We start from the raw sequence: 13,219 nt of genomic DNA, 5'->3' as shown, positions 1-13,219 counted from the left end.
ATATTATACAAACTGCTCAAATATTAGTTATTAAAAATAACCCCTGCTCAATATTTACACTTTAATAGCAAACACCCAATGAGTGCTTTGTCTATGACAAAATTCAACAACAGGATAATAAACTATTTCTTTAAATATAATTTTTTTCTCAAAATGCAGTAACACCGGAACAATCGTCTGTGTAGGTAACTTCACCAAGGTGTCGTTTTTGTTAAGCATAAATAAATATAAATACAATTATGGAGAACTTTTAAGAGCAAAATCAATCCCACTGAAATGTCTGGTAAACAATGAATGAACAAATATCTCCCATCTTCTGCTTTAAACTCACAATTGTTTTAAAACAGATTGAAATTTCATTGTATGTGAAAATAACTTTCTTTCCTCTTGGTTTCCAGCGACGATGGCTGCCACCCGAAAAACTGGGACAAAAACTGGGCCAATTATTTTTTAAAACAATTCTCAATATTTTACTCTTTAATTCAAAACTTCAACTAATCTATTTTGAAGTGGTGGCTATCTCATCATCTCAAATGTTTGAAATCTCTTTTGAATTCTGTACTTGTTGACACCTTATTGTTTCTATGCTTCCTTAAACCCAAAGACAGCTGCATTTTCTCCAGATGTCCTCAAAGCCTTTTCTTCATCGAAGATGCCCCTGAAATGACTTCTTCATTGAAGATGCCCCTGAGTGACTTCTCAGTCTACGGTATATGTCATGTTATGGCTCTCCTGGCACAGTAACTCTTTTACAAACAGATAAGAAATATGACATATTTTTTAAATACTTGTACACTTCCACATGATTGGTCAAAGAGAGAAAGTTTTTAAGTCGCCCCATTCCAGACATTAATTTTCATTTTAATTGTCTAATGGTACAGTTCAAATATTATGCAATTATAGTTTCCTTGTGTTCTTTGATCGGCTCTTGACCTTTTTCCATTTTTCGTTTCTTACTAAGATAAGTTCCATAGTTCACGTCCGTGTGCTTGCATACAGAGCAACTTCTGCATATATTTCCAAATGTTCTTCCAAGACCAGAGCGTTCATCTGCAAAACACACATATTTTGTTTGATATATGTTGCAACATACGGTCTTTACTTTCCTTCTTCTCCAGGGTGGACACACGTGGTTGGCAATTAACACATTAACCGTCACAACAAAAAGAAGGCAGTTATTACATGGATCATGTTCTATAGCCATGTTTCTTAAAAACCCCAGGGCCTTTAAGATGGGTGAACTTCAGCATAATTCAGTGGTTCCCAAACTTGGCAACTTTAAGACTTGTGGACTTCAACTCCCAGAATTCTCCAGCTGGCTGGCTGCATTCGCTGGCTGGGGAATTCTGGGACTTGAAGTCCAGACATCTTCAAGTTGCCAAGGTTGAGAAACACTGGACTAATGGGAGTCAAACTCAAGGTCTGTGGGGTGCTCAGATCTGGTTTGCAGGGCCGCCCTGGAAACACTGAAGAACCGGCCAAGAGTGCCTTTGCCAGTGAAAATGGAGCTCCGTTTTCAGCTGAGACAGCCTCCTGCAATCCTCTGTCAGTAAAAACAGAGCTCAGGAGGGCCGTGTGCAGCCCTCCCAAACTCCATTTGTGCTGGCAGAGCTCTTGGGCTCTTGGGCCACCATAGGCGCCCCTGGCATGAGTGACATCGAGCTGGCCATGCCCACCTGGACCCCTGAGATAAAACATAACCCTGATGTGGCCCTCAATGAAATCGAGTTTGACACCCCTGCAATAGACAATTATGGACATGAAAAGAATCCCCAATCAGGCATCCACGGACAATGGTGATGTCACAGACTTATCCTTTGAACCTGGAAACACCTTAGGGGCTTCCGACACGAACATGAGCAACCAATTTGGCATCTGACTGGACAAATTAAATTATCAATTTGGAGTCTTCCTGATATTAAACGCCCCTTCAGTTATGTCTCCACAAACTCAGCTAACAGCCACAGGGGGAATGGAAACTGTTTATCTTTAGGGAAGACTGAAGAACAGAATCCAAACCCAAAATTCTAATGTTGAAAAGCTTGATCCCTCCTTATTGCTATGGGAGGGAGACGTTTTCATTATGCTTTTCTTTGGTATCAGCTGCAATATTCTAAACTCTGTATGGGTGTCTGTGCTGCCAGATGAATTTCATAATCAATTTGTTACTTATGAAATCTGAATCTAAAACAAATGTTGTTTCTTACAGAAACAGTTCTAATTTTATCATTCAAGTTAGCTAGCATAGTTTTTTTTCCCAGTATATTCAGCCACTTATTTTGCCCTGGCAGAATATTTCATCTGCTATTTTATACTCATCTGGAGGAGTTAGAATATTGTCGCTTATTGTAGCAATAGCAATAGCAGTTAGACTTATATACCGCTTCATAGGGCTTTCAGCCCTCTCTAAGCGGTTTACAGAGTCAGCATATTGCCCCCAACAATCCGGGTCCTCATTTTACCCACCCCGGATGGATGGAAGGCTGAGTCAACCTTGAGCCAGTGAGATTTGAACAGCCGAACTGCAGATGCAGTCAGCCTGCAGTGCTGCACTCTAACCACTGCGCCACCTCGGCTCTTCAACTATTGTCATTGTTCTGCTTTAAGTTGAGAACAGTTGAATGTTAAACATTCAGGTTAGAAATTTAAATCAACTCCTTTAACAAATTTGTGGTACAGCTGATAGATTGGTATGGGCAACTGTGACCCCTTTATGACCTGTGGACTTCCAACTCTGGGATCTGGGAATTCTGGGTATTGAAGTTCACAAGTCATCAGGGGCCACATCTGCCCATCCCTATTATAGACTGATGTACATATTTTTCTGCTGCATGCTGTCAGTTATTCACCTCTATTTTCCAGCTCTAATGTATACTTCTTGAAGCATAACCTCCCTCACCCACAACTCTGCCTTTGCTGGCTAGAATTATAGCATTCCTGAGGGCCAAAAGTTCTTTGGCACAGTAGAACTTTTGCCTGTAGACCTCATGCCTGTAACTTCTTCAACCAAGGGATCTTTCACAGATATTCTCCTGCAGGTGCAGGGGAGGCATCCATGTAGTCTTAAAAAAGGCTGCAGTTACTTCAAGGAATTAGTAACTTTCATGGTTTCCAAGAATAAAATCTGAACCCTTACGTGGGATATGGCCAGTGTACTTGGGCATCATTCCTTCAGGCCTATAGAATCTCTGGTGTCGTGAATCTTTGGTTTCAGGCACTTCTTTCCTAAAATAAAAAAGAATAGAATATATATCAATACTGTAGTAGTTTTACGATAGATAGATAGATAGATAGATAGATAGATAGATAGATAGATAGATAGACAGACAGACAGACAGACAGACAGACAGACAGAGACAGACAGACAGACAGACAGACAGACAGACAGACAGACAGATCTCTCCCTCCCCCCTCTCTCTCCACCCTGTTGGGTCTTCTCCTATTTTTTTCCTAATAGTTTTCTTCTCATGATAACTACTCCATTGTTTAAAAACAAAGATCCAAATTCATGGCAGACTATCCCTTTAATCCTAGAGTTTTTAACAGTTACCTGGCAGAAATAATCACCCATGCAGAAAGAAAATAGCTTTACTCCTATTGAATTTCTTGTCTTGTCTTAATAATAAATAATGACAAACACTTGTTTGGCTACGCTTGGTTGACAGAAATATTTGGCTTTCTTACTATTACAGCCGAGACTGAGAGACAGGATACCCTACATCGATTCCATTTGTTTGTTTGTTTTTGCCTTTGAGTCAGTTTTCTTGTGACCACCTGGACAGGTTGTTGAAAGTTTTCCTGGCAACATTTTTGGAAGTAGTTACCATGACTGACCCAGAATCATCTATCTGGGTTAATGCCAAATGTATAAATGAGGCTCATAGTCTCCTGGTTTCTAGCTTGGTGCCCTAACCACTATACCACTATTATGATAATAATAGATAATTACAAAAGACCAATCCATGGTCCATTTTTAGTCCACTTGTGGCTTTAAAGTTTCATTACTTATGCAACGTGTATTAACATTATATTTCCAAACTTGATTCCTGATCCATTAACAAATACTATTCTGTCAAGGCAGAGCAGCAATGGACACCACTTAAACATCTCAAAGTGAACATACGTGGGATCTTTCCCAACAGCAACTTCTTTGTTTCTGTCCATCGAGTTTTTAAAATCTCGGTAGCAGTTTTCTGTCATCACATGATAGCGTACTCCATGACCAAATTCTGTGACCCTGGATCTAGGCACAAAGCCACTCCAGCCTGGTATGGGTGGTTCAAGGAGGGTTCTTCTGGTCTCCACAGGCCCTGCAAAATGATCAAAATAAGTATTATTGAAAAGCTAAGGGAGGCTGACATGGATCCCAAATGGTGGGTGGATGGGAGATGAAAACCAGGTCTGACAGTAACTATAGTTGAAATACAGAAAGAAACTGATCCAAGTTTTGGTTTATTCCCTAGCATTTCAGCAAATCTTCCCTTAAATAGCTTGCTAATTGCCTTCCATAGAGCAGCGGTGGCTCATCCTTGCCCTCAACACCTACCCAAGTGGTTTACAAGGCCCATTTTTTTTCCAGACAGAGATGAAAAGCAGCAGATTAAAAAAATCACATAAAGGTAAAAGTTCCCCCTTGCACATATGTGCTAGTCATTCCTGACTTTAGGGGGCAATGCTCATCTCTGTTTCAAAGCCAAAAAGCCAGCACTGTCCAAAGATGTCTCCATATGGCTGGCATGACTAAACGCTGAAGTCGCATGGAACACAGTTACCTTCTCATCAAAGGTGGTTCCTATTTTTCTACTTGCATTTTTACATGTTTTCGAACTGCTATGTTGGCAGAAGCTGGAACAAGTAACAGGAGCTGGGACAAGTTACACGGCACTGGGGATTCGAACTGCCGAACTTTCTGATTAACAAGCTCAGCGTCTTAGCCACTGAACCACCGTGTCCCCCATGATCACTTACTAGATACCAAAGGGAAGAATATGTTTTGAAGGAATTCTAAGCTTTGCCTAACCTAAAATAATTCTTTAGAACAATCTTCCCAGCGCTCCAGTTCTCTGATCTCAAAATCCTAGGATTTTCAACAAAGGATATGTTTTTGTGTTGTCACCTGCAGGACCATCTCCTCTGAATTGACTCTCCCTGTGCTCCTCGGGGCAGGCAAGAAGTCTGTGAATTCTCTTCCCCCAAATTTCTAAAGAAAACACAAGCCTAAGAGTATTACATCTCCTGCACTCTCAAATAGTATTCTCCATAGGGCCAGGTTGACTCCTTTCTCCTGTCATTCTGGAAAGCCATTAATGGTTTATCAATGTAAGCTAGCTTTGTTACAAGTAGCTGGCACTCAACTTGCTATAAGGAAACATATATTGGGTGGGGAAATTTATGGAGGTGTATACATATTTGAAAATTGCTAGCATGGGGAAGACTGCTGTAAAGAGTTAGGAAGATGACCTTGACAGAAATATGCAAGAATTGTTACCTAGGGAAAAGGGGATGGAATTTTATTACGATAACATTCAGAATTGGCTCAGGCAGAGACCTCCTGAATTCACTGGTGTATAAGAAAGAGGAGAAAGTATAGCATTATCAAACATGGAAGATTCCGTAATTATAGCCAATCTCAAGAAAAGTAGTGTTACTCTTCCTATGTAGTTGATTTCTGGTCTGACCTACCTAGTGGAGCTAACATCTGCTAGACAATATTTAATCTCTTAGAACAATCTAAAACAGTGTTCTCAACCTTGGCAACTTGAGAGTCCGGACTTCAACTCCCAGAATTCCCCAGCCAGCATTCGCTGGCTGGGGTATTCTGGGAGTTGAAGTCCGGACATCTTCAAGTTGCCAAGGTTGAGAAACACTGATCTAAAAACTAAGGATGCTACTGACCACAGAGTACACTGACTGATATTCTGATAACAGGAAATTTAATAAACCTGATAGGAATGAAATACTCTGAACAGAGAACCTCACCTTAAAATTATGCCCCTTTATAAAAACCAAATAATATAAATAGTAGCAATGTAGCAATAGCATTTAGACTTAGACATATACCTCTTCACTATGCTTTACAGCACTCTCTAAGCAGTTTACAGAGTCAGCATATTTCCCCCCAACAATCTGAGTCCTCACTTTACCAACCTCTGAAGGATGTAAGGCTGAGCCAACCACGAGTCAGTCAGGATCAAACTACCAAACTGCAGTCAGCAGGCAGTCAGCAGAAGTAGCCTGCAATACTTCATTCTAACCACTGCACCACTATGGCTCATGTACCTTTTCTAGTTCTCCAGCTGGGCTTTTTAGAGGACATGAAGCAAGTTCACATAGAATCACAGAGAGAAGCCAATACTTGTGGCTTCCTATCTGAAATAGCATGGTTATTAGAGCTCTTTGTCATACTTTATGTTTCCAGTCTTGCACATAATTTAAAGAGGGAAAAGAAAACACAAAAGGACTTGACCTGGGACAAATACCCCTCATACTTCTCTCCCAATGAGAAAATTGTTGTTATACTATTCATCACTACAATTCATAGCCCATCCAGTGTCTGGTTCAGTTGTAGGTAACAGCCAAGAGGTCCCTTCAGTAGAGCAATAAAAAAACCCTACAGAATTTGGTATCTGTCATAATAAAACACTGACCTTTGCCATTCAGCCTTATGCTTCAATATTTTGGAAAACTAAAATGAACAAAGAGCACTCTTTTTATCACTATTTTTTGCAGTAAAAATCTCTTTCCTATTTAAGCCTCCAGAATACAAATGTCTAGTTGGAATGAACAAAGAAGGAAATACACCCAAAAGCCAAGACCTCAAATGTGATTCCCACTCCCGCCCCCCCAATGCTCTCCTAGAAAGCAACCAGAAACAAAACAGAGTTTGGGAAATATGAGTACTTTGGGGGAGACAATCAATGCTCTTAAATACTGAGAATCAGTATTTAAGAGAATCAGATACAGAGTAGATGATATCGGGGCAGTTAGCAATGTTCAGTTTCCTTTAAGGTGAAGGGCACTTCCATTGGGAGATAATTCACAGGGCTTTTCCTTCCTGATCCTTCACAAACCATTATAAAGCTAACCTTCAATCATTGTAATTTCAAGTGGTCTTAAAATGTGGGGAATAGGCAGCGAATGTGGTTACTTTCTTAGTTCAAAACAAGACTCAAACAACGTTCTGCCTCCCATTCTCATATTACAAATTGTAAGGAAACAAAAATAATCCATTGGAGTTGGGTGGGTAATATATTCAAATGAATATATTCAAATAGATTAATAACCTGATGCCTCCTCCACGTAATTTTTTTTTTAAAAATAGCCAAGTGCCTGCCCATCACAGTTTCAGTCCGTATTCCATGTGTGTGTCTATTTTCGAGATGTGTGTGATGGAAGTGTGATGGAAGAAGTCGTCTTGCAGTGAAACCATCATTTCTTCTCCTTCTACTAAAAACTTATGCTAGTGGCGATTCTAGAAGTATAACATGAAAGCATTTGGCCCCTACACTCTTTTTACAATAACTCTAATCCAGCTCTGTGTCTGTGTAACCACAACTCAGAGAGAGAATTAAGACCTTGTATTCCGTTAAAGCTACTCATCTAAGCATGGAAAAATATCATTTCAGATACATTGCTACAGAGGCTGTCAAACTGTAGCAAAGACTGGGTTTGCTTATAACATTGGCTGCCTTACTTTGCTAGCAGTGCTAGGCTGAACATAAATGCTTGCGTGTGTCTAAGAATTCAGATGTAGTGAAGTAAGAACAAAGCTAATAAAATGGGCCATCCCAAACCTAACATCGCAAAAAGGACAAAAAAGGTGTGAATTCAGTCTGTGAAACACTTAATGTCATGAAGACAAATAGATCAAGATCTGATCAGTCATGTAAGAGCAACTTTTGGGGGGCTTTGAACAAAATCCCTAAACCAAGACACTTGCAATAAAAAGTGTATTAAAAACATTATACCCTAAAATTAGATTCTATATTTTATTTTTTATATTTAATAAAGTTGCAAGACTAATCAATTAAAAAACTATCTATTAAAAACACAATTCACATAATATCTATGTTAAGGTCACTTCTAAGACTGGTTTAAAAATATTCTTTTTTACAATCTTTTTGTTCCAATATATCTTCATTCTGTGAACTGCAGCTCATCTAAATATCTGGCTTCCTATTGTTTATCCTGTATTGCAAAGTCAAGATTACTTTATTCATTCCTAGTGCAAGAAACATTCCATTTGGCATGGTTATGCGTCTCAAAATTTAGTCTGTCTTTTAAGTCTAGGTTCATTTCCGCTATTGAAGACTCTAGGTGTCCGATCATAAAATACAACTGAACCAAATATGCCCAGAGAATGCATAATCTGTATTGCATAATCTGTATTCTAGAGAAATACTCAAATACTATGAAAGTTCATATTGCTTTTCAATTTTTTTTAGCTTTTTTCACCAAGTTGCATCTTAAAAATAGGCTAAGGCTTCTTCTCCTGTCAAGAGACAATAACTCTAATATCACTGAGTCCAGGTTTCACTCCTATTTAAATATTGTTTTGGTCCAAACTTATTATATAAATAACTTACTGTTTACTGTTTACTTGCTTGAATTGTATCACATCTTAAATATTCAATACTGCTAGATCTGTTTGAAAATCTAAACACAAGCTATGCTAGAAGTTTTCCAGAGAGATGTCCTTTCACAAAGACTCCCAACAGTCTTTGGCCCATTTCTACAACAACCAAATAATTTGGATTCTGCTGTACTCAACAATCAAAACAACAACTAAAGATGCAATTATTTGTCAATAATGTTAGATTACAATGGCAATTAAAGGGATTTAAATAAATTCAAATTATTATAAATTATGCATACTGTACCCAGCACATTGGGATGATGTTTGTAATTATAGTCATCAAGTACATTTAATATTTCTTCGTTGGTAGCAATAGGTGGTAGCTGTGGCGCGATGGCTGCTGTATGCCTCAGTTCAGCTTCTTGGTAATTATTTCTATCTGTAATATCACGAAAGGTCTTAACACACCACACAGAATCATTTCCATAGCTAGTTCCAACACGATAGAATCTGAGAGGGATGTATCCTAGAAAAAGTAAAGAAATGTAGTTAGACGCCATTCAGAAATCTTCAAAATAGGATAATCTAGACCAGTGTTTCTCAACCAAATGCTGGCTGGGGAATTCTGGGAGTTGAAGTCCAGACATCTTCAAGTTGCCAAGGTTGAGAAACACTGGTCTAGACTTTTCATGTTTACATATCTAGGACAGGGGTTTCCAAACCTGGCAACTTTTAAGACTTGTGAACTTCAACTCCCAGAATTCCTCAGATAGCATATCAGAGCTGGGAAACAATGATCTTCTCATCCAACACTTTAAAGCAAAAATCTTGTACTTTTGCTTCCCAAGCCAACCAAAGGCCATCCACCCTGTTTAAGGAATTTGCACCTTTGGAAGCAGCTACTTCATTATAACCCTATTAGTTAAGTATACTGTCCTTCATAAAAAGTTGTATTACTTGCATACACAACAGGTGTGCCAGATAGATTATTTGTTGGGTTATAAAACAGAATGTTTAGCTCTGGGGCTATATCTTCCAAAATTATATTATTTTGCCATCTCGTGCCAGGAGATTATATTCATAATGTTTGAGCATTATATTTCTCCCACCCATACCCATAATATAAATTATTAATCCTAGCACAAGGCAAGGTTTGGTGCATACCACTCAGTATTCAAAGCTGTTCTACAAAATGTTACAGGGCCAGTGGTGGGTTCCTATCGGTTTCGGCCCAGTTTGGTGGAACCAGTAATGGTATGGCGCGCCCCTGAACCAGTTCCCTCATCTCTTATGCTGTCGCTGGAATGTTCTGTGCATGACAGAAGAGTTTCAATCAACTGCGCATGCGCAGCAGCTCACACGCAAAACACCCTCTCAGCGAACTGGTAGTAAATCGGTTAGGAACCTGCCACTGTACAGGACCTCAACTTAGGAGCAAGATGGATTACCCCTTAAAATGGAGCTAGAGAAAGGAAAGGAAGATGGGTTTCTTTATATTTGCTCTCACCAGAGATATGAAAATGAAAAAGGAGTTAAACATTGAAACTTCATATGAAACTGTCAATAAAGAAAGAGGGCAAAGAAGAACGTGATACTGATGGTATGCCCAGAAGGTACATTCCAGAATAGTGTTTCCCAACTAAATTAGCTCCAGAAATAGTGACACTCCTCTACAATAATTGCAGGTTGGGGTGATTATGAATACTGGGATACAGAGGGTCAATTCATCTGGAAGACATCAATTTAGGCATTGCCATCTTACTATCTAACTAAGGGACACGGTGGCTCAGTGGCTAAGATGCTGAGCTTGTTGATCAGAAAGGTCGGCAATTCAGCAGTTCGAATCCCTAGCACGGTGCAACGGAGTGAGCTCCTGTTACTTGTCCCAGCTTCTACCAACCTAGCAGTTTGAAAGCATTAAAAAATGCAAGTATAAAAGGAAGAGAAGGTAATAGCGCTCTATGTGTCTTCAGCATTTAGTCATGCTGGCCACATGACCATGGAGATGTCTTTGGACAGCCCTGGCTCTTTGGCTTTGAAACAGAGATGAGCACTGCCTCCTAGAGTCAGGAACAACTAGCACAAATGTGTGAGGGGAACCTTTACCTTTGCCTTATAATGTCTTTACAGAAATTGATTCATCTACAACTTGAGCATTTAAATACAGATGTGGGTACAGATGGGAGATGGAACCTAGTATTAATCCAGAAAGAACATATCCCAATGCAAATTAAAGTGCCAGATTACCAGATTGGCTAGAGTACCCAAGACTCCTGTATTGTAGCTAAATCATGACACATCAAAGTAGCAGTGAGCATTTTCAGTTTGAGAAGTGACAAAAACTCCAGATCCATTCCAATTATCTATGACTGGGTGAAGGCTAGCTAACAGTTCTGCCTATCAGTGGATAATGCAATTGGGATCTAATTATATCAGTCCCATTAGGTATATGATTTTGGCCTTATCAGCATAAGAATCAACAAAATCCATTTCTACTTGGTCCACTTTAGCTAGGCTCACACAGCTTAAAAGATAGTTATTTTCAAGGAATTTAAACCCCGAGATTTTGTAACGGACATCCTTTTCACCACTTTCAATTAGCCAATGTTAACTCTCTATATTCTAATGAGGCTATAACATTTCACACCTCTGTGTTCGCTTTTCATTTACCCACTGAGTCCAAAATGAGTTGCTTTCCCTTGGCTTACATTGATCATTACATTTTATATACTGCCTGGTTGTTAAAAAAACAGCAACAAAAGAACAATGGTAAAGAAGCAGATGCTCACAGACATCTCTTTTGGCACATGGGAAGCTGTCATGCTTGAAGATAAAGTTTAATTCTCTGTATCATTGTTCCTTTCAAAACTGTAGATTGATTATGTTCATAGCCCAGACTATGATTCATAACCCATTGGGTCATTGTTTCAGAGAGATTTCCTTACCAGATTTCTCAATGTCTTCAACGGTAGCAGAATTCCTAATGTACAGATAGTCCTCAATTTACAACAGTTCATTTAGTGATTGTTTAAAGTTACAATGGCACTGGAAAAAGTGACTTATGACCCTTTTTCACAGTTATGACCTTTCCAGCATCCCCATGATCTTGTGATCAAAATTCTGACATTTGGCAATTGGTTTCATAACAATCAGGTTACTAACTTATCAACTGCAGTGATTCACTTACCAATTGGAAAGAAAGGTTGTAAAATGGGGCAAAACTCACTGACTTAACCACAGAAATTTGGGGCTCCATTATGATCTAGGACCAGATGTACCAGAACATTTCTTAAAAATTCAGGGAGACATCCAGAGATATACCTGCCTTGAAAGTATCTCATGTTGAACGGCATAGCACAGTCAACCTCAACAGTTAACCACAGGAAATGTTTTATGACTTTTTGTATTATGTCATAAAATACTTTATCATAATTCTATAAAACACAAATGTTTTTTAACATTTGCCAAATTTCAAGTCATGGCTCCCAGATTTTGGATACATTCTGTAAGCCATTTTTCTGGTACCTTAGTTGAAAAAGTTTTGTCTTTCAATAGACTCTTTTGCCCAGTTGAAGGTTATAAGGCACAAGAATGTTCGTAGTGTATAGATAAAGTGCCATCGGTTAAACATAAGATCCTTTCCACAATGAGGCTTTCTTTTTAGCTTTAGAATGCTAATAAAAATTATAATCTTGTTTGTTATTGGTACAGCAATATGTTAAACAGTAACAAAGCGATCGAGCTGAGAAAGTTGATCATTGGCTTCCTCTTTATCTGGACATTGCAATCCTTGTCAAGTTAGTGGCCAAGAAGTGGCCAAAGGTGTAAATTTTTTACCTGTGTATCCTGGTATCAACGGATGATATTCATCTACTTGCCGCCGAAATGCTGTCATGCTTTTTCCAGCTACGATGACAGAAAGCAAATACTCAGTGTGGCATCTATACTTTAATATCACTAAGACTTTACAAGGTCGGTTTATTTAAAATATACTGACTTCCAGTTTGTCAAACCTCTTCAATGACTTCTGTATCTTAATGTCATGAAGACCATCCCCATGGATAGAGGCACCAATTATGAGAAATAAGCCTTCCAAAGCAGATTCAAAACAGTTCAGAAGTATGGCAAATGTCAGGGATAAGAAAACCCTCCCTAGAAGCATGGTAACAAGGACCTACTATCCTTCCTATAATAGAAGTGTTTGTGCAGTTTAAGGACACAGGGACCCTCAAGTCAGTTCCTGTTGACTACATCCCATGTTGCTTTTTTTGGCAGCCCAACAGAAGTGATTTTGCCTTTTTCTAGGACATTTATTTTCCAACTGTCCAGTGAAACCAACAGCCCTGGGATTTCTAGAGAGCTGGATTTATTTATTTTTTCTTCATCCAAGCAAACACAGATCCCTTAAGGCTTAAGCTTATAAGAGCAGCCAAGGTTATCTTAGGAGTCTGTAGAGCAGTGTTTCTCAACCTTGGCAACTTGAAGATGTCTGGACTTCAACTCCCAGAATTCCCCAGCCAGCAAATGCTGGCTGGGAATTCTGGGAGTTGAAGTCCAGACATCTTCAAGTTCGTGGCACGACAAAACCGCGCTCGACTAAAGCGTGCCCAATTAAACCGCGTCGCTGACGTCATCAACAGGGTG

General features: G+C 39.2%; 1 protein-coding gene across 1 annotated transcript; it reads right to left on the bottom strand.

Moving 5' to 3' along the window:
• Positions 1-842: 842 nt before the first annotated feature.
• Positions 843-12,470, bottom strand: C10H10orf82 (chromosome 10 C10orf82 homolog). Its single transcript, XM_032224893.1, has 5 exons — positions 12,413-12,470; positions 8,880-9,101; positions 4,124-4,310; positions 3,137-3,225; positions 843-1,050 (listed from the first exon to the last, which is right to left on the bottom strand). Exons 1-5 carry the CDS (start codon positions 12,468-12,470, stop codon positions 890-892), a joined length of 717 nt encoding a protein of 238 aa, XP_032080784.1. The 3' UTR covers positions 843-889.
• Between the last annotated feature and the right edge of the window lie 749 nt (positions 12,471-13,219).

The sequence above is a fragment of the Thamnophis elegans genome, chromosome 10 (assembly GCF_009769535.1).
Source record: "Thamnophis elegans isolate rThaEle1 chromosome 10, rThaEle1.pri, whole genome shotgun sequence".
NCBI lineage: Eukaryota > Metazoa > Chordata > Lepidosauria > Squamata > Colubridae > Thamnophis > Thamnophis elegans.
The sequence above is the reverse complement of the archived record's forward strand: the minus strand, read 5'-3'. Positions and strand labels throughout refer to the sequence as shown.